The sequence below is a fragment of the Channa argus genome, chromosome 16, assembly GCF_033026475.1.
Source record: "Channa argus isolate prfri chromosome 16, Channa argus male v1.0, whole genome shotgun sequence".
Classification (NCBI taxonomy): Eukaryota; Metazoa; Chordata; class Actinopteri; order Anabantiformes; family Channidae; genus Channa; species Channa argus.
The window spans coordinates 19194185-19217157 of record NC_090212.1 but is presented as its reverse complement, the minus strand read 5'-3'; the positions used below and the strand labels follow the sequence as shown (position 1 = coordinate 19217157).

General features: G+C 37.8%; 1 protein-coding gene across 2 annotated transcripts; it reads right to left on the bottom strand.

Moving 5' to 3' along the window:
- Positions 1-1363: 1363 nt before the first annotated feature.
- sfxn5a (sideroflexin 5a) lies at positions 1364-20536 on the bottom strand. 2 transcript variants are annotated; one of them, XM_067480539.1, is made up of 14 exons: positions 20347-20533; positions 16212-16280; positions 14898-14975; positions 13429-13455; positions 12363-12417; positions 11711-11736; positions 11456-11509; positions 11142-11198; positions 10993-11058; positions 10094-10184; positions 7389-7504; positions 7140-7225; positions 3559-3676; positions 1364-2133 (listed from the first exon to the last, which is right to left on the bottom strand). In XM_067480539.1, the coding sequence occupies exons 1-14, from the start codon at positions 20392-20394 to the stop codon at positions 2056-2058; spliced, it is 969 nt and encodes a 322-aa protein (XP_067336640.1). In that variant the 5' UTR covers positions 20395-20533; the 3' UTR covers positions 1364-2055. The 2 variants fall into 2 exon arrangements, 1 of the variants encoding a protein (XP_067336640.1); XR_010911104.1 differs by lacking the exon at positions 1364-2133 and adding an exon at positions 6462-6571 and having other exon boundaries at positions 20347-20536.
- Between the last annotated feature and the right edge of the window lie 2437 nt (positions 20537-22973).

Below are 22973 nucleotides of genomic sequence, written 5' to 3'. Positions count from 1 at the left end.
AAAAAAAAAACAACAACCAAAAAGACAAAGTAGTCATTATTGTGCAGCAGCTTTTTCACCAACACGCCTCAGTAATCATCTGTCAAACAAAAGGGAAGGAATCTCTTCCTAATGACCCTGAGGCTTTAGAGATGATCCCTGATGTCTGACCCTGATGTCTTGTTTTGTAAGCCAAGAGAGGGACAGCAAAGAACAAGGGGAGATGGAAACGTGAAACGCACTGCAGTTTTGTATGGTGTTGCAAAGGGAGGGGGGGGGGGGATTCTACACTCACAGGTGCAAATACATAATTTAAGAAATTTAACTCAATAAACATCAAATGTGTTATCCAGTATAGTAGCCCACCCTGACATTTAAACTTTGAACTGGTTTTCTATACTATGTGTGGTTTAGGCCAATCAAACCGTGGTTAGTTAAAAGGTTAACAAAATTTTTAGGGCTGCACCTATGAGTTTTCTGTTAGGAAAACAATTAATTGGGGGGGTTGGGGGGTCGAATTCACACCCATCTCCCTAAACCCTGTGTCTCCTGTCACCTGTGTCAGCCCAGAGGAGAGTTCAGGATAAAAGCAGGAGTCTGCCGTGACAAACAAGAGGCTCTCTGGGGATGCAGAGTGCCACTAGATTTGAGGTGGGGGGAGAAGCCGTAAAACCTTTGCTGTTGCAAAGGTGTTTGAAAACCGAACAGAAACATGATGACTAGTTTATATATCGTTCGACTACTTGTTTTCTGTGGAATGTCTGAAGCCCTCTCATTTCCTCGCTAACACCACAGATTATGTGTTTTATTGTTAAATTGCAGGATGAGTGATAAATCATGCACTGTTGTCACAGTTGTCACATTGCATCAGCTTCACTCAAGCAGCAGTAAACACTGAATTACAAATTACCCAACCTAATTAATGATCCTTCCTTTAAATTATTTAGTAAATGACTGACTAAACAAATCGTGCACATTACCTAATTTGAGATATCTGCATAAAATATCTTTATTAGATAAATGTTAACAACTGAAATGCAATATACACATAGGTAAGAGAAAAGAAAACACCTTTATATGACTTAGTATCTTACCTCGCAAGCTAAACTGTTGAATGATGACTGTCCTAAGTAAATGGTCATCAGATAACATGTCCCAAGGTACATTTTTTACTATAAAAACAGTAATTAACAAAAAGAGAAATCAGATACCTGAATGTAAACTACAGTTGCTTTGTGAATGTGGTTGTATTTCTGTTTATCTCACCTGGGTTTCGTGCTCTAACTTACAACCAGCATCCTAAACTGATCTTGCATATGATAGCGCATTCCCCCGGCAACCGTGTACTAACTAACGTACTAATCACACAGGTCACGACAAATGATAATATTTAAAGCTTAAAATTTTATATAAAATCAACAGCAAATTCATACACAAAGCAGCATTTTACCAAATGTTCTAACATTAACCAATTGCATAATTACTGTGTGCAGCGTTCAACATTGATTATTTTAAACAATGTGGATAATAAGTAAATGTTTATTTACAGATCTGTAGGCAAATTTACTGTGAACAATGAATCTTTTCATCTGCCACCAAACTAACTATGATTAAAACTCTAAGATACATTAAAGCAAATACTGTGAATGACTGAAACAGTCACAATTACAGTCATTTCTACATGTCCTACTCCAGGTGATTCCAAGAGCATGACATGTTTGACAAAATGAATCTACTGTTAACTGCCTGTTCAACGAGATGAGAGAGAGAGAGAAACATCATGTAAAAAAAAAAACACGTATGCTTCTAAGTGAGTCGCGTGAAGCTAATAAGGATGTTACATTATCTTTGCGACTCTTGATTGACCCGTCCTAGTCTTTCAAAAATCCTTTTAAGTGGACCCAGTTATTTAGCATGATTTCCTTTGAAAGGGTGCATCATATGATAGTGGTAACCACTGTCTTGTAGTCTCAGTATAAACATCAAAGTAAAAGTATGGCTTAGACTCGCTAATACACAGAACCATTTTGGACAGTGGGTCTTCTCTTCGTGTGTCAGAAGAGCAGAAGGCATCACTCACAGGCCTTTATTGTACGTCACAATTTTACAATCTGTTGCCATGGCGATCTCCGGCTCCAGCTGACTCACACTGATCTGTGGGAATCAAAGCAGTACAAAAAGGTCAATAGTGCAAATGTAAATATTTGGCACAAAATTTCAGAAATAACAAGTTTGCATATTGTGTGTGCATCCTTCACGCATCCATAATCACCTGCATGAGCTGCTACTTAAAGATATGAAACTGTTTAATTTGTAACTAAATAATTTTTAAAGACTTTAAATGTTATGTATTTACTGCTAATGTGCAAAAAGAGCCAATTTGGCAGATTAAAGTCTAATTTGAGGTTTGCATCTCCTAATATTTGAACCAGAGACAGATGGCTGTTGAAGTTGGAGGCAGAATCCTAATCAGACATCTTGGTAGGTGTGAAATGGGGAAGTGGGACAAATTGAGAAGGCGGGGGGTCCAGGGGAGCGGGGCATTCATGTTGCTTTTTGGGGAGTTCTTTTTCCTTCATCTGCTATCCTTGTGAAAGTGCAAAAAGAACTTGAGAGAACGTGAGAGAAAAACAGGCCCCTTCGTGGAACGGGAGGCAGTTTTTCACAGGACTGTTGGCGGCACATATGTCTGAAGTTTTTTGCCATATGGCTGTCTGAGCTATTTCCAGTGGTAATTAAATCCTAAACATTTTAAAGCCAAAGCTGGTTGGCTTGTGTCAGAATGTCATTTGGCAGAGAGAAGACAAAGAGAGATATGGAATGAAAAACAAAATACTGCCATAGCCATTTAATGAGTAGAGTCTAAAGTTAGATCATAGCCTGATAGCCTGGATGGCATCAGTGAATGAAGGCAATAGAGGCTCTGGGCAGATCATAGCAGAGCAAGTTACATCTCAGAGGGCTAAGCCTCATTAGGAGAGAGCCTCTGTAAAGCTCAATGGGAAATGTTAAAAAGGTCAGGAGACATCATCATCATCATCATCATCATCATCAGTCATCAATGAAACATGAAGGAGGTTTTCATATATCCCTGGATGTAAATTCTGGGATCTCCTACATCAAAACAGTATGAGCTTTAATTTAACCACTTTCTTCGTATAAAATTAGAAAAAGTAAATCATAAAAAGCATGTGGGGAGCCACAATTAATTAGTGTAATAATCTAAGATATTACAATGTATACAGAAGGCTTCTGCCTGGCAGCTCATCTAAGAGGGGAAAAAAACAGCTGTTGATTATGTATAAAAATCTATATCCTGAGCAGTAGCAGATGGTACATGAAACCACACAAAAAAAGAAATATCTACACAGCACAAACTTAAAAAAATAAAAAATAAAAAGACTTTGCCACTGTACTGCCTGTGTTTAGTTTGACTGAAGTTGACTGATGCAGTATAGAAATGTCAGAAAAAATTAAATCCAAAGATGGTGAAAAAAAAAAAAACCTGTGTATGCACCAATAAAATGTGTCTTTGTAAAGACATATTCCTTAGTAGACAAACTTTAGTGGATTAAGCACCTGAGACATCTGTGGGAAAATGCTGATTGCAATTGGCAGAGCCAGGCCGAAGGCAGCCAGACACACCAGACTGTGGACAGGCAGGACAAGCCTCCGTTGTCTCTGCAGGAGAGGGAGCCTGGTGGAGCACAGGAAAACACTTTGACACTTCCCCTTAACAGTGGAGGTACAAAATAGATAAATGGTTTGGTGATGGTACAGGTGGGAATAAAATATGTTCAATAAACTTAGTATGTAAAAATACACATAACCATCTCCCAACCTGAAGCCTAGAATATTTTAAATGTCAGGATAAAACAAGTTACTGAGACAATTTACCACAAAAAGTTTTAGTAAATAATATGGTAACAAAGCTTTTTGACTGGGGGGGAAGTAAATAAATAAATAATAACATAAACAAAGGCCATACGTGAAAAAAGTCAAGTAGGACTTACACCATTCAGGCATAACATTATCACCACCTGTGCAATTTAATCCAATCCAATGCAGTGGCTCTGCCATGAATTCTACTTTTACAAGGCTTTAATATCTCAGTATTTAGGTTATAACTGTCAGAAAGGGGATTATACTACTATGTGGCCAAAACATTAGAACCACCTAATCTTATAAATGCACCCCAGTACGATTCCACTACCCAGTTTGACCCCAATACTAAACACATAGAAATTACAACTGTGTAAAAGTAGAATTCATGGCAGAGCTGCTGGATTGGATTGGATTAAATTGCACATGTGGTCATAATGTTATGCCTGATTATTGTATCGGGTTTGAATTGATCTTACAGTAATAATAACTGCCCAATAAACTTTGTTGGACATAAAAGAATAGACAAGGCCTGCTGATAAATGTCTTTCACAGATAATCAACCAACATTCTGAAATTAGATGGGTCCATAATTATGTTGTGGGTCAGCAATTGAGTTTTTATTAGAAATTAATTTAGGAATCTTATGTAAGACATTGATAATTATAGGGCAGGTCATGTTAATGTCCTCACTTTCTGAAACACCTGTAGACCTACATCCACTGAAATGCTTCATTACACTTTGTCTTCAAAATAGCAGCGAGTAAGTTCTCAACAGTTAAATTAGTTGTGTGTGAGTTAGGAACAATGACATTTCACATTATGCCACATTTTGCACCACAAAACCACCATCAGTGCTTTTAGAGTGTGTTTTTGTTTCCCTGACTCTGCAACCCTGAGATAAGGAGATCACAAAAGCAGTTTTGGGATTAATGCCATTCGTTTTCAATTTTTACAGGCATTTGTTTCATCTGTTAGTATCATATCTTGTCTGTACAAACTCCCTTCAAAAATCTTAATGACTGCAAGCTTTTTTCTTTTCGAAGAGATTTAAAAAAAAAAAAAAAACATTTCATAGCTTTATCTCCAGAAATATACTTTCTTGTTTCAGCCCATATTTCTCTTCCCAGCTCAATGCCCTCTGTAGGATAATCCCCTCTTCAGTGTGTGGGACAGCGAACTCAGCAGGAGTTTGAGAAAGAGCCACTCCATCTCTCCTCCACCAGCAGCGCCTCTCCCCCTAACGAGGAGAGCTACTGCCTAATGAGGGAGCTCATTAACACATATGGCTGCCATGGTTTAATTAGGCTACGTACACACACTCATATATGCACAAATGTGCAAAAACACATTTTAGAGGGGATTGAATGAGGAAGAGAAGTCAATGGGAGAAAAGTTGTGAGGTGTGTGATATTTAAGTCACGATGGAGGCTTGGTCTGTGCATGCGTGCCGGTTGAAAACCTTCCAATCAGGTGAAAATGTGATATTATTTACAATTAATGACACAATGTCAAACAATACTGGCTTTGCTCACATGCTCCGAATAATCTGGCCAGTGGCCATATTGTGGTTGACGTCTTACTCAGGTTTAACTGTTTACATGAACCAGTGATTGTATCACTCTGTTGCCATGAACAAACCAATTAAAAGAATAATCACCATGATCTGTGTTGTTTCAAAGACAGATACAATATGGCACCAAGTGACAATGGAAAAACACCATCTTTACCCAATGATGATAGTAGTTCTAGTAGTAGCAGTGTTTCTTTTCATGTGTGTTTCCAAATGTCTATTTTTTGCCCAGACGATAATATTAAAGTAATGGATATAAGTGGTTATCAATTTTAGCACTTATAGTATTATTTGTCCAGTTATTGTGAAACAACATGGACTGTATGCGAATGTGGAAAATTAAGCTATAAAGCAGGACTTTAAGTGGAAATACTGAAATAACAGCTGTAAGCGAGAATGCTGTGTGAAATTTTGTGATCGAGATCAGCGGCTTTCAGCTCGTCCCTTCAGGGGTCGCCACAGTGGAGCATTATCCACACATTGATTGGGCATGAGTTTTTTCGCCGGATGGCCTACCTGCCACAACCCTCCCAAAGCTATTGGGTAGTTCTTTGTCAGCCGCAAGGAAAGCTATGATTTAAATGCTGTAGCTGGTGTAGAGAGGAGTTATTTTTTTATTTTGTATTGATTAATAGATGCAACAGGATGTTCAGCTGATTTTCACTTATAGGCAACAGATACAACATGCCTTGTGTTTTGGGGATTACTCTACATATACTTAAGTCTCAAATCGAGTAACAAACCGCAATTGAAATGGAAAGTGTAATTAAAAAAAATATTTTTTTTTAATAAAAACCAAAGTAAAAAAACAAACAAACAAAAACAAAATAGCGTTTATAAGGTTTAGGTTTTTTAATTCAAGCCAACAATCCACTGGTGGATTATTTTTTATGGAAGGATATTAGAGTAGAATTAGGAAGCACATTTCCCGAACTAGACCAATAAATTGAACTTATTGCTTAGAGATGTTGAAGACACAATACTAATGTTTTCACTACAATTATGATATGTAAGCTCTCACACCTACCAAAGCACAAAAAAGAGAGAACAAGCTGTCACTGCCCTGAATCTGCTCTCAGCAGTGTAATCCATCATTAGGAGGCCGCCCAGAGACCTTTCTCTGTCCTCTTGTTCTCGCTCCATTGAGAGCCGGTAAAGGTGCGCACACACACACACACACACACACACACACACACACACACACACACCACCCAGTTATTTCAAATGCCAAACACACCTGGGCAACTGCCTCTGCAGTCTGAGCTTGCCTGCTTGGAGCGATTGGGACAAGTGCTGTGAAGGGTTTACAAAGATGGCTGCATTCCCCAGCGCACCACAGGCACAGTCAGGACATCATTACAGACAAATCAGACAACACTGAAACTTATTGGTGGAAGGGGTTAATTGACTGTGTGGGCTTGTTTAACAATAGCTGGGCAGAACAAAGAAGAACTAAAGATTTTTTATTTATTGATGAACAACACAACTAGTAATTAGTAATCTTCATAATTAACTTTAGGTTCTACCTAAAGTTCTCAAATCAAATCTGCAACACTACTCATTTCTTCAGTTGATATTTGTTAATTTATTTTGGCAAGCTCAAAACTCGTTTCTGTGTAAATGGAACTAGCTACTTCATTTTCCAAACTTTCTAAATATTCATAACTTATTCTTGATGGAGTCAAATTAAGGAAGAGTTGCTCACTTTTCCAGACCAGCCATGATTATGGGAGGGAGAACCAGGACTGGCATAGGCAGAACCACTCTGGTCAGAGCTGTTTCCATAAGTGCCTGTTATATCATAAAAACACAATATTTTTAAAATAATTTCTGTGGAGGCGAGGGGAAACAAATGTTGGCAGGTAGGTGTGGACACAATTACATGTAGATTAATGAATCAATTTGAACATCAACGATCTAACATTCAGAGCATTACATTTACTGAGCCACATACATGTCTGGCAGCTACTCTGGATGTCCCCACCACGTTCCCGTTGTCGTCAAGAACACTGATGCCCTCCGACAGCTCAGTGTGTCTCATCAGCACTACATTGCAGACGTTTGCACTCGCTGTAAATGGTGATTTTAGAGAGAAAATGATTAAATTATTTCACATATAAGCATGTTGTCTTTTCACACAGGCATGAGTATAAATTTTATATTTTCAGATAAGAGATAAGTTCCCTTGTTCTGAGTACAATTTGGTATTTCTAGCTGTAGACTAAGACTGGTTTGACAAATCATTCCCTTCAGGAATTTGCAATATTGCAAACAATTAACTCAATTGATTCCATGTCAATTCTGTGTAACCTTGCAATTTGTAAGACTAAAAAAAAAAAACACTTTGTAACATGCAATGCATGTTTTTTTTCTAAGAAAAGCTGTCACAAAAAATCAGGCTTTTTAGGCTGCTTTTGAAAAAAAAATCACCTTTGTCCACATCCTTGAATTCATTATAAAATGAAAATCAAATATTTTAAGGTAAAATTAATAAACTTTACTTTAAACTTTAAGTATTTTAATAATAATATTAAATAATTTATAGTTTGCAAACATTTTCATTCACCAGTCACCAGAAATGTCAAAGAATGATGCTGTAATGAAAATGTCATTGACAGCTGTAACTGTTATAGTGTCTTTGTTAAAGAAACCAAACACCTGCTTACTTTGATGGAAAATACACATGTAATTTGTTTCATAATTCAAAATCCTAAAAGTCACCATTTTATGTCTGGCTTTGAACCTAACAACAGTCAAATAAGACAGCATAACTAAGATGATAGGTCACAAACAGCCCCGCTGTTTCCCTGTGATGCGTTCACGAGAGCCAAAAATGAACACAAATGTATGTTAATATAGATGGACCTTCCTCCTTGACTCTAATAAGAAAAACTCATTTTAGACAATGTAGTGGTGCTGCCGCGAGCCTTTTTAATTTAGAACAACAGCGATCAGAGTTGTCTTTACTAAAAGCTGCAGGGCTGGCAGGTCGCTTTGTGAGAGCAATTCAATTGACTGGGCAAATAGCTCTTTTTATCTGGAAGGGATTTTTTTTTTTTCATCTAGACAAATCAGAGGGACAGACAGTGGGATTTTGCCAAGGAATAACAAAACCTCAGCAAAGAGATAAACGTTTCAAAAGCATGTTTATAAGTCAATAAAAGCATTACAGTAAAAAATAAAGCTATTTTAAAATGAAAAAGATTATTGCCAAGTTATTACATCTAAATGCTGAACAATGTGGTTGACGTTTGTAATGATTAAAAATAATTACATTTGTAATAATTTCTCTGTCAATAACTACAATGTACATTTTAAATATTATCTACTAGATAGTGCTGCACTCATTAAAATGCATCCAATAAATTTTAACACAATTAGTTCCTAAATATCACAAATAATGACAAATATTTTCAAAAGACAACAAATTAATTGTCCCCATGAATTTCTGCCGGCGTAACATTTGCTCCAGCTAAGGTCTTCTTAGTCTAAATGAATGACAGGCTGCTGCTTGATTAGGTTATTACAAATACATCTAGCCTTAAGTAAGCAAACAAAATCAAGCGGGTGAAAATTCAAACCCCACTTTGCTTTCGCTCGCTTCAATTAGCCATTTTAATTACCTTTTATATGGGGCCACCAAAACAACAACAGCAATAACAATGAACAAACAGAAATCAGGTAAATAAGGCCTCGACATAGACGCCACTTTAGGGGTAATTATCCAATTTGTTTGCGGCAGCAGAGTTCTAACGAGCAACCAATTACCAGAGACTGTGCTGTAGAAACCTGTTGATTTAATTAGAAGAGCCGCCGTGGTAAGGAACGAGCAGACAGGCAAACAATTTAATTACAAGGCAGCAGCCAGGGGCATTCTGTGACACATGGGTCTATACCCTTGGGTGTGACTGTGTGTGACTGCGTGTTTGCGGGAGAGTGGCATGGAAATATGCTTTGTGGCTCCACTCATGTCTGACAAAGCAAGCTCACAACACGTCTCTAACCCTGCAGAGAGAAAAACAGACTAAGGAGCAGAAGGAAAAATCCCTCAGCTGTGCTTGGCTCTCATACAGAGATTTGTAATGATCACAGAGCAGCTCTAGAGGTGTAGATACTACATTTACCAGCACTAAGGATTAGACTCTGTACCTGAAGATTTATATTAGGTTGATTTATTGTTGCCTTTTTTTGTACAACATAAAATTAGGGGCCACCGTAAAAAAAAATAAAAAAAATAAAAGGGCAACCTGACAATATTTGATTATGGCTTTTAGTACATTTTTCAACATATTACACATGAAAGATTGGTTCACATGTTGACTAACTGTGATGTGGGATCGACATCAATGATACCTAAAAACTTTGGAGATCCACTGACTTTTCATCTGGCCCCACAAACAGTTCACTTCTTTAGGATCCTTGTTTTTACCTTCAACCATCAACATGGCGATGACTATAAACACATCATGCTAAAGATTAGCACGTTTCACTAAAAGGGCAACTTATAGAATCTTGGTCAGTTAGTTCAAAGCTAAACTAAATCCATTTTGTAAACCCAAATTTAAAATATTTTAGTTTATAAAGGTCTTTTTTGGTCCAGAACTGACCTTAATCCCTGTCTCCCCCCTTGAAGTTTTTCACTGAGCTTTTTGAACTTACCAACTGCTGGGAAGGGGATGAACCGCTGAACCAAAACCCTCGTGGTTGGGCTGAAATAGCTCGCTTTCTGAAGTAACATATTCAAACCAACCTAAAAATCAGATGCACATGATAAAAACGAAGTCAAACTCTTGATTCTCATTTCAAAATGGATCCAGTAACTGTATCCACCAATGAAAATGTCAATTTTTGGAACAGATATTTAAATATACTGTAAATGCACTGAAACCAAAACCAACCAAACATTTTAGTATCAGGTTGATTGGCAGAAGAGTGAGGGCTGTAGTCGAAAGGCTATGAGCTCTCCGATAACACACCAGCACGCCGCTCCAGCCCCCGGCTCTCCCCATCTCAGCAGGGGATCATCACCAGAATAGACGTTTAATTGGAGAGCTCTTGCCCCCCTCCAGTCTGTCGTTCCGCCCTCCACACACCCAATGATTTTTTTCTGTGCTTATTGCTGTCAAGCCTGAGGGCAACAGCCGGATGAGAGCCCAGCGGGACCAGTAATTGCCTCATTTTGAGCCCCCTGTCCATACAAAGTTGTGTCAGGCAGGTGTGTTATCGTGTATTATACTCTTTTGACATCTGAGTCTTTGATGACATAGAGGTAAGAAAAAAAATCTTAAACTGATATGAGTATTTTGAAGGCTTTTTTTTACATTTGACCATTTACCAGTGAAAATGATGGCAAATGTTTGGCCTTTGTACCTAATAAAATATTCCTGACCGGAGGGGAAAATATCTGAATCCATTTAACATTTTAACTGGTCTTCCTCAGGTTTAAGAGTTGACAGAAAGTATGAGTGACTCTTCTATGCTGTGCGATGATGTCAAATCACTGGAATCAGAGACCTACCAGTGACTCGGTCAGAGCAGAGGCATTTATGGGAACTTACAGCAATGGAGACTGCGCTGGTCACTGCTCCAAGGTATCCCTGGAGAAATTTGGAAACAGGAGCAGGCTGATGGTGGAAAAGACAACAGAGAAAAGTTTACATTATCTGGGTCTAATGGGTCTCAGACACCATTTTGCAGATATTGTTACCTTGGATGCGTTGCGGTTGCAGTAGTTAACGCAGGCATTATGACTCTGGTTCAACCACTGAAAAGGGGAGTAAGTCAGAGAAAGACAAGCTCTTTAGGTCAGTAGCTTGTGGAAAATCCAACTTCGAATGCTAATTTTGGGGCCATTACTTGTGACTTTAGCATCTTATTGCCAATGGTTGTGCTCCTGACTGACACAGGCATATTTACAGAAATGTCGATTCATTCATGTCATCTACCTAAATAAAAATAACTAAATTAAGGCCTTAACACCATGTCAAATTTAGGTTTGCTGGTGAAGAAGTATGTATTTACCTGCCAGAAAATAGTTGACAGCAAAGTCTGATTAGGAAGGAGGAGGCCAACAACCTATACAAAAACAAAATCTTTTACAGAACCGCATAAAAAACATTATAAAAAGCCTTTAAAAATAGGCTTTAAAATATTTAGGTCAGCATACAATATGCATATATTGAATAAGATAAATTCATTTGTAGCCTTGGTCAACATTTTTGACTAAATACTGCTTTTTTTTTATTACAGAAACGCATATACAAAAGAACGTCTTACCACTGGTGTACCAAATGGGACAAAACCTGTGACACAGACAGTTACATTGTTACCGTTAACTTAAGCCACATTTATTACTAAATGCTTGTTTAATTTGAAGTTTTTCTGCTGCCACCCTTTTCTACTATTTCCAACATCTCATCACTCTAATATACTGTATCTATATAACAATTGATTTTCCTTTGAATCTTCCTCTGTGCAGAATTCTACAAATTCAATAAAAAACATCTGTACTGTGTTTTTAAAGATGGAGGAATACGATTAGGCAGCTTATTCCCAACCATTTGTTGTTCCTAACATGCTAAGTGATGTATTCTCTTCTTCTAATGATTCTCTTCCTCTTCCTTCTTCGCTCATTTTCTCTCCAACTATCTCTCTAACACTCATAGTTGCCTTATGAAGAAGGTGATGTGAAACAAAATACTTGTCTTTGCTGCTTCTGAAAACTCAGGAACTGCTCCATCACAGAGGAAGAAAGCTTTAAGGCTTTAATCAGTTTCTAGCTGAGTGTGACCTTTTCCGGGGCTAAGACACCCTGAAGAGCCCCGTTGAGCTGTGACGGTTCCCAGGGTGAACAACGCCTCCATGTTGGACCACATAACAAGCCCCTAGATCCTGCTTCCCCCAGGGCTTCCACACCAAGTTACTGTACCTGACATCCGAAAGGGCATGAAAATCTTCTCCCCGGTGTCAGGGTGGACAATGGCCTGTACAGTATAATGATTTCAATCACACGATAATAAGCAGTGGTAGATTTGGGTTAGTTAGGTTCACATGAATTAGGAACAAAGTTTTAACCATGGCATTAAAACCTGAAGGAAAGTTAGAAATGAGTCAATATCCCATATTGTACATAAAAAGCACAGTGTCACACATACACAAAACAGACAGGAAGTGGCTTGAGGACAAATTATTACCAATTCGTGGATTGCTTTTTGTTGCTAAAATGTGTGAACTGGAACATTATTTTGAAAAAGTTGGGACTGTGTTTACACATTGGCATAAGAGTCAACTCCCTGTTGAAGCTTCACTACTTTTATCCATTAGTTCATAATTATAATAGTTAACAGCTTCGCATTCATGCCGCTCACTTGAGCACAACTCCATGACGCACTGAAGCTAAAAATATTTTTTTAGGCTTCTTAAGTCAGGGATGTGTATGGGTCTTCCCATATGTATGAAACGTTTTCTGTCAGTGCAGTATCCTCTGCACAGATGAAAATCTCTTTTCCCAACTTTCCCAACCGAGGAGATCTTCTGATTGCTTTTTCCTGATATTCATGGGGCTAAACTTAAATGTATGTATGAGAGCACTCCCGTGTCTGAATATGAAAGTAGTAGTATGTAAGTAGTTTTTTTTTTACTTTGCTGTGTAACCATGCAGCAAATAAAACTACACACCCACTGACATATTTGTTAAGTTTTTAGCTGACATTAGTGACTGACAGACATTTAATTAGCAGTGGAATTAAAGCTAAATACTTAAACACTTTTTGTAATTTATTGTACTTTCTATATCATTATAGACGTGTGAGTGTTGTGTTTTCATGCCTCTGTTAAACCGAAGTGCAAAGACTGGTGTCGGTTTTTCCAGTTTAATGACACTATGCCAGAACAACCAGGGAAGATAAAGACAGTGATCACTGTCTGCCTGTCTGTGTGTAGTTGGTGATTTAAGAGACAGAAAATCAAATGACATCATCAGAGAATAAACTTACCTGCTTTATTTTCTGAGCTTGCCAAAGCTGTGGAGTAAAAAAACAAAGACAAAGTGTAAAAACAAATTACTGGAATTAATTATTTTATAATCACTAGAATGTACTGTAGTGATTAGAAAACAAACAGCAGAAGTTTGTTCTCCTAAATGAGTATTACTCCCTCTCTCCTGCTGGAATGTGAGTTGTGCGCTCTGGGTTTCATGTTTGAATGAACTCCCTCATCACTTTTCTGATGAATTTCAACATGTCATATTTGTGGCTCTCGCCATCTGAACGAAGATAAAACATTAACATAAAAGTAATAGATGTCTAAATAACAAAGCCAGAAATTTTACAGCACCTTTAAAAAGTCTTTATTACTGAATCACAGTGTCATGATCTGGCCCTCAATTCCACTTCCTGTTTTCAACTTTTACTTTGTAGCCTTTTTCTCCACTTCCTGTCCCCTGTTCATTGCTTCCTGCCTTACCACTCGTAATCGTTTACACCTGTTCCAATCCCTATTGAAGTCCTGCCGTCGCCAATTTTCCCGGAAAGAACAAACAGCCTGGTGACTCTACCTGACATTCAGAATTGTTACCGCCTGCCTTTGGTCTGAGGTTTGCCCCGTTGTTCTGTTTCCCCTAGACAACCATTTGTGTGTGCGCACCTCTGTTTAATGATTTACTCCTGTTTTCTTTTTTTTTCAGTTGTACCCGGTTAGTGCGCACTTTTTGACTTTTTGAGTTGAGTACCTTTTCTGTACGTATACTTTCTTACGTTTAGTTCTCCCAATTCCCCCCGTCTCACTCCCGGCCAGTGCACCCTATTCCCTGGTTTACCTGACACGTGTTTTGAATTCCTGACTCTTGTTTTTGAAACCCAGTTATCTGTTCCCGATCTGAGGTTTAAGTTGGAATTCTTGTTTGATGTTTTATTGCCTGCCGTGTATTTTTTACTTCCTCCTCTTTGAGTTTCTCTATCAATAAACCTGTAAATTAATTTAATCCCTCTCACGGTCTCTTTACTTGGGTCTACCTGTATACAAATCCTGACACATGGTCAATTTTAATAATAATTTGGCCTTTTCCTTTACAACAATTTGCACAAGAAGACTTGAAGCAACTCTGTAAAAAGGTTATTAAACAGCACAAGTCAAAATTAAAATAAAATCACTAAATATCTCTTGGAGTAGAGTTAAATCTATTAAGAAATGAAAGAAGAGCAGGCCATCCTCAAAAACAGAGCAATCATAAAAGGAGAACACTAGCACGGGAAGCCACCAAGACAACTATAACAACAAGTTTCTCCTATTTGGCTGCAGAAGCTTCTAAGTCCTTCAGAAGAGTCATACGCATGTGGTGGCCTGGTTCATTAGTCCCTTTCTTGCACATTCACTCAGATTTAAAATGGTCCTTTTCAAAAAGTGCACATCTTACATCATCCTGAATGACTCGGTCAAAAGAATTCAATAATTTTTTTGTCTTCACCTGGGTATCTGTCACTCCTGGTGGTAAAGATCCTTCTTTGAAGCGATCCAGAAGTTCAACACACTCCTGCAACCGTCTCTGAATTGACAAAACAGACAAAAATCTGTAAAATGTAAAACGTTTTTTCGAGATTTTGAGTTTGCTTAGAGTTAAGTAGAGAGTAGGCCACATGGTGCAATGTGCAGTAATTGTGTTTTACCAAAACTTTCATGCTGATTTTCATTTGACAAATTAGTTTCCTAAAAGGTAATGAGCAGCTTTGAGATGTGTGATCATTGTCTAATACTGAGGAAAATACAAGGTCATGTGGCCCAATTTGTTCTAATGAGCTTGCCATCTGTGTGTCACTGTGAACACTGTGTGTGTGCGTGCTCACGCTTTCATTTTTCTGTGTTAGGAGTGCGCCTTTGCCTGCGTGCACATGTGGTTGTGTGTGTGCGCGATCATCCACAAAATCATGTCCGTCCCTGTTCCACTCTCATCATTAAGGGCAAGTCGAGGCTACGCCTGGCCTGGTGGGGTGCAAGGTGTGCGTGCGTGTGAGTGTACAACTCTTCACTCCTCACAGCTGCCCCACTTGTCCACACCTCATCACATCCCAAGAGATACCACCACTATTACTGTCACCAAAAAGCCCGCTAACAGCTTCATTACCCTGAGCACCAGAGCACTGATGACTCCATGAGCAGAATTACCACAACACAGCCAAGGCGTGGCAAAATGTTACGACAGGGCCGTACAGAATTTAGAGAGAACAGACTGAAAATCAAAAGGTCACAGATACATTCTCAGAACCAGAACGTATGATGAATTAATAATTTAAAGGATTAAGGACATTTTATGCACTGAAATGAACACAAATCAAATTCAGTGTTATGTTTTTTAATCTCCTTTTCTACTTTTCTCCCAGAATCTCTTCAGAGTCATTTTTGCCACAGACTCTCCACAACAACAGAGCATTTGAAGTTTTGGTTAAAAAAAAGATCATGATTAAAAAGGTTTTACTTTGTTGGACTTCCTTTTATACAATAATTTTATTTCTCTACTTTGTAATTCTATTATTGTGTCTACTCTGTTCGTTAGACACAATCTCAAAAAGTGTCTAAAGACAGAGGGTGTTTAGAAGGTTTAACCAGGGAATGAGTAACTCTTATCCCTTCGAAAAATCTGGTTCTGACGAGCAAGCAAGAAACAAATCACATAGCCCCAGTCCCTGTCAGTGAAGTAGCAACTTTCCAAGCAAAAACACAATAGATGGTTCCATTCTTTTTGCATTAGTCCAAATGCATGTAATAAATAATTAGGTTTAGGTACCTCCGTTACGAAGAGTGTTCTGGGGTCAATCACATCCAGAAAGTGTCTGAACCGACCAGAAAATGTGTTCTAAAAGAAGAAAAGACAAGGAAGAAACATTATGCTAAATGGCACATTAAATGAAAATAGTCCACTAAAATGTTGCCTAATTTTGTTTACATGACCATTTATATCAATAAATGATTATTTTAAGTAAAACTAATTAGCAGTAAGACAAAAAAAATATATATCTTTACACTGTTTTGCAAAAGTTTGAGTGTTTGAGCGATGTAATCGCTGAAATACCCAAGTTGGAATCAGAAAGTTTGTAACATCTTACTTTTTATCTATGATACAGGTAAAAGAGGTCTATTTTTGGCTTAAATATATGCAACTAAATCTGATTCTGGATTGTTTCCATGAGCACAGAGTCAGAGATTCCAGCTGTCACCCAGTAAACAGCGATATTACAGCGTGCCAGCTGTTTTAACACACCAGGTGGAGCCTCCTCATTAGTCCCACAGACAAACTGTTTCCTATATGCATCTTTTAGGGACCCGAATGCACTCACGCCATTTGCAATTAATTTCTATAATAAATGTGCCAGAAATACCTTCTGATCCATTTATTCATAACTGAGCATAAGGAATAATTTTGAAGATACAGCAACATACCCCGGAGCCTTGAAAGCCACCCATCCCCATCCCTCCCCAACTTGAGTTTAATTACAGTTAATTTGGATGAAAATCTGGTATCTGACTCACTGCTGCGCCTTGTGACTTCCTGAACATATGGATGGTTGGTAAAAACATGGCATGGGGAAGTAGTTTTTATAAATCTGATCAATTCAATTATTCACCACTGCCAATCCACCATAACCAGTTGGGGCTGACACTGGTAAGTCGTAAGAGACAGCGGATGCTTCTCACCTGCACTTTTATAAGGCCAACAGCAACTTGGCTGGTGTTACACTGCGTTTTGTGACCTGTCAGACTCTACTAACCTAAATTGGATCTGACCGCGCATTTGGACATGTTTTATAAGTCACTGGTAACAAATCTTACATCTGCATACAGAGTATGTTCTAAATTGATGTAGATATAGACATTGATGTCGAGCTGTATCTTGTGTGGCTTAAGTGCTGAAAGTTGTTTTCCATGGATAAAAAAATTTTGGACTGATGTTACTGCTTTCATTATGGCCAAATGCCTATTGCCAGCTTCTCAAATGTGAGAAATGAAGGATTTTCTTTGATGCAACTGGCAATAAACTGAATAACATTGGTGGGGGGTTTGCCTGTGGCCTGTAGAGAGTAGGTTGCAGATTTGCCATGACACACTAGCACCTCCAATTAAATTATTTAGTTCCATCAAATCAGTAAAATAGCAGGCTAACCTACTAAACAGTAAATCCTTTAGAAATAGTTCAGTATACACTAAGACGCTGTTTACACTTTTACACATATATCTAAAGGCAAATGTCTATAATGTAGTTACCAAATGTTTGTATGTGCTCCACTTCATTCAGAAACAGGTCATAGGTCTAGACTGTCAAATGGGAAGGGGGAATGTCACAAAGTTGTTTAAAGAATAGAGACATTGGGCTAGACCATGATGGGTTAAAACAAAGAAAGGCTTTTATGATTTTCTTTTAGGGAACAGTCTCTAAAGTAGCCCTAAATAAATCCACTGTTGACATATCGGTGTTATAACAATTAAAATAATACCCTAAAATGATGGTGAAAATAGCAATAGATTGCCTTAATGATAACTGGTTTTTAGGGGAGGCTTTTGATATATATATATATATATCTATATATATCTATATCTATATCTATATATATATATATATATATATAGATATATATAGATATATATAGATATATATATATATAGATATAGATATATATATATATAGATATCTATCTATCTATCTAAATAGATATAGAGATAGATATAGAGATAGATATATCTATCTATCTCTATATCTATCTAGATAGATATAGAGATAGATATAGAGATAGATAGATAGATAGAAAAAATCTATCTATCTATCTATCTATCTATCTATCTATCTATATATATATATATATATATATATATATATATATATACAGAGAGAGAGAGAGAGAGAGAGAGAGCGAGCCAGGGGTAGAAGCTCATCATCAGTTGTTGATTGTAAGGCAGGATTCCTCTTACACTTTATCTACAAGCCTCGTTCAAGCCTCGTGCCTGGAAGGTTATTCTTTATACATTAAACTGAACAGATAGGAAATTGGTAGTTTGCTTCTTTACTGTGTATATGAAGCTAAAACTAATTCAGTTATGAAATAAAGTCTCAATTTTAAAGCTGAAAATGCCTGTTCTTTGATTAAAATGTTACAGAATGTATGATCATATCGGTCAATATACAGTTTGCTGACAGATGGCTGTTTTCCAGTGTGTTTCAACCGTGTGGCAATTTAGAGGATGTCATTTGTGGAGGTGCTGAACTGTTAGATTATATAAAGAAGTGTTTCTGTCATTTAGCCTAGTTTCATTGGAATGATTGTGGTGGAAAAAAAAAACAAAACACCTGACAGCATAAAAATTCAGCATCACAAATTACAGAATCTAAGATGACCAGTTCAATCAACACCTCTCAAAGAAAAAAAAAAAAAGTTTTAACAAAAACTGAATTTAAGATTTTAGCTAAGTGAACCTAATAAACTGGCAAATGCAGAGGAAACCACTGCAATCACGTTTCAATCAAAATTGGTAAAGTGCTCTTTATTGTTGCAGTTGGTAAATAAGGGGCCTTATTATTAAATCCACTGAGGTTCAGCAAAGCAGTGGATAATCTTTATTTTCAGTATGCTGATTTATCTTTCTGAGAAAAAATTGAATTGTTTTATTAGTAAAAACTCATCCTTAGCATTAAATGCTGTCATCCAGAAATTCTGGGACCCGGGATCATCCAGAATATGCTGCAAAGAATTAAAAACGCTTGACTCATCAAATTAAATTGAAAGATTAATAAATATCACAGAAGCAATTTAATAAGCTGTAACCATGAAATGCTGAGCATTTTTGCATGACAAACTTAAACAGCTGATCCTCTGTCAATCACCTATTTAACGGGATAAAAGCTACAATGTTGCCCTGTCTAAAATGGTGTATCTTGTTAAGTTAAAGTAAAAAGTAATCTTGCTTTATAGAAAATGTCGCCTTGCTAACGTCAACTTAGTTAGTTAGCGGTAATTAACGAGTAACTAGCTACCGTTACATCCAATTTAAGTTGGAGTTAACGTTATACAGTTAGAGTTACTAGTTAGTTTAGTTGAAGGAATCCACTGAAACTGCTTTTATGTTTATTGAACTCAGATATAATGAAAAAAATTTAAATATAAAATTTGGAATTAGCACGAATGGACGGTGAACCCAGAGCCACACACTGTGAGCTGGGATGCTAGCAGACTTAGCCGCCATGTCTTTTGCTAGAAGTGTATGTAGAACAGCTCACCTGTCCGCATCTGGTTTTAGAGTTTCAATAGTTGTTAACCCCGTGGAGTCACCGTTAGGTTATGAGTTATTTTGGCCTTTGAGACTTTAGTAAAACATAACTTGCTATTTGAGCTAAATGTAGCTGTTTGGATTGTGATTCCCGCTGCGTTCACTGCCCCAGGAGTCCTCATACTTAAATCCCGTTCACCTCTGAACTTTTAATTACTATTTGGCTTAAATACAGACGCCTGTTTCAGATTTTAGATGTATAACATAATGTAAGTTTCTGACGATTAGCACAGGCAGAGCAATTTTCTTTGATTGATTTTAAGGAAATAAAAAACATTGGAATTTTTAAATCTGGCGCGTTTAGGGTTCCAAATAGATTCTGAACTTTGACCCCCGTTCACTAATGTGCCAATGTTGATATGGTGTGAATGGGGCTGTTTACAAGTCACAGCTACGATACAACTGACGTTACCACCGTCAAAAGTTTTATTGCTCAAACTATGGCTGTGACTTCTGATATAGGAAAGTGTGTCAGTGAATACACAAATTCCTTCCCACAAACACAAATGTGTTACCGTTAACACATCACATGTCGAGTCACGTTACGGCTGCCTGGTGCGTGAAGTGCACACGCTGAGTTCCTGTGCAGACTTTAGTACAGTTACCTGGTCGAAACGAGACTTGCCACACCGGAAGGTCGGATATTCGGACATGCCGCTGCAAACCCACACGACTTAACACTAGTTTTCTCCTGCTGCACGATCATAAAATACTTTTTTCACCAACACTTTATGAACCCTCGCCCACAGAGCTGCGCAATTCAGCTGTTTCCCGCCAGGTTGCATCAAGGGTAATGTAGTTTTGCCAGGCTGCTTTAGCAGAACAGGATGTCGATAACAGACTACACTTCCCAGTCGAGGACACTTTGTTTTGAGTGGGAGCAGCAGCTGAAGCACTGACTGAGGGTGGTTGTGTTTAAAGAGGATAACATAGCCCTCTGGTGGTGGCGTTGAAATAAAGTCAGCAGTGGTACATTGTGCCGGGTAGGACTCAAAAACACAGCCCACATTATAATTCATTTAATTTCTAGCCTCAGCATTACCACAGATTTATGAACACTTCTCTCCAGAAAAGGTTTGGGAGGAAATGTTTTTGCTCATTCCAGATACATAAATATGCAAAACAAGTAATAAGGACAAACAAGGTTTATTTAAATAAACATTAAAAAAAAGAGAGACAATTTCTTTAACTACTACTATATTGCTGTCAAAAATACAAATAAAACTAAATTGCAGAAATCCACAAAACCACAAATAGAATTCCACACTTATAAGAGCCAGATTATCACAATATTGCACTTCAAACATACCGGGACGATGTGCAAAATATAAAGAAAAACAGAATGCAATGATCAACAGATTTGATGAGCAAATCTCATCAAACCATATTTTATTCACAATAGAACATTAAAAACATATCAGATGTTGAAACTGAGACTTTGTAACATTTCATGGAAAATATTCGCTCATTTTGAATTTGATGGCAGCAACACATCTCAAAAAAGCTGGAACAGGGTGATGTTTACCATTATGTAGCATCTGCTCTTCTTTTACCAACTGTCTGTAAACGTCTGGAAAGTGAGGAGACCATTGCTGGAGTTTTAGAGGAATGTTGTCCCTTTCTTGTCTGATGCAGGATTCTAGCTGCTCAACAGTTCTGGGCCTTTGTTGCTGGATTTTTCGTTTTATGAAGTGCCACGTTTTGTATTGGTGAAAGCACTGGACTCTTCACCTGTGAAGCCATGCTGTTGTGATGGATGTAGTTTGTGGTTTAGAATTGTCTTGCTGAAATACCCAAGACCTTCCCTGAAAGAGACGTTGTCTGGATGGGAGCATATGTTGCTCTAAAACCTCCTTGTACTTTTCAGCATTGATGGAGCCTTTCCAGATGTGTAAGCTGCCCACATCATAGGCACTAATACACCCCCACACCATCAGAGATGCAGGCTTTTGAACTGTCAACTGATAACAAGCGGAATGGTTCCTACCCTTTTTAGTCTGCAGGACATGGCGTCCATGGTTTCCAGAAACAATTTCAAATTTTTATTATGGTGTGACCACAGAACAGTTTTCCATTTTGCCTCAGACCATTTTAAATGAGCTTTGGCCCAGAGGAGACGGCAGTGTTTCTGGATCATGTTCACATATGGCTTTTTCTTTGTATGATACAGTTTTAACTTATATTTTTGAATTACATGGTGAACTGTGTTCACAGACAGAGATTTCTGAAAGTGTTCCTGATCCAGTTTTGACCTTTGGCCTTGTCCCTTGCGCACAGAGATTCCTCCAGATTCTCTGAAGCTTTTGATAGTATTATATACTTATTATATAACATATTATATATATACATATTATATCATATTTTTCTGAAATAGTTCTACAATTTTTAGACACAACTTGTCACAGAGAGGTTAACCTCTGCTCATCTTTACATTCGAGAGGCTCTGCCACTCTGAAAAGCTCCTTTTATACCAAGTCAACCTCTTGCCAATTAACCTAATTATCAAATGCTTCTCCATTTGCTTTTGATTTGTGGCAATTACTTTTCCAGCCTTTTGTTGCCCCTGTTCCTACTTTTGACATGTGTTGCTGTCATCAAGTTAAAAATGAGCTAATATTTTTCATGAAATGTTAAAATGTCTGTTTCGGCATCTGACGTGTTATTTTCTATTGTGAATAAAATATGGGTTGATCATTGCATTGTTTTTTTTACATTTTATACATCATCCCAAGTTCTCTGGAACTGGCGTTGTAGAACTTGACTGATTTTGAGTTTCTTAATGTATATTAGTAATGTTATCAATTACATCATCATAGGAAATCTGCCCACCATGATGAAGGCGTTCGTCTGACATATGGACCTCAACGAGGCTTTGAAAAGCTGCTCTCTACATCTGCTATACTAACGGGAACAGTAAGACAAATCCTCAGACTGGTCCATAAATTGTATTTTTGAGAGCTCCCCTGTGTATAAATTCGAGAGGTTCAAGCAAGGTCATGGTATTGGATGGCAGGTCACAGGTTCCTCAGCTCCTGTGCAAACACTCTGCTTTCCACGTTTTAGTGTTTTCTGAGGTGCAGTGTCATACGGAGGGCCTGAACTGTCTGCCGTTACCTTCAGCTTCTTCAGGATGTCACTCGAAGGCTCATCAAATGATTTATATAAAGTGCCACTTCCTGCAGGCATCTCCACAGAGAGCATCATTCACATTCATAATGGTGGAACATCACAT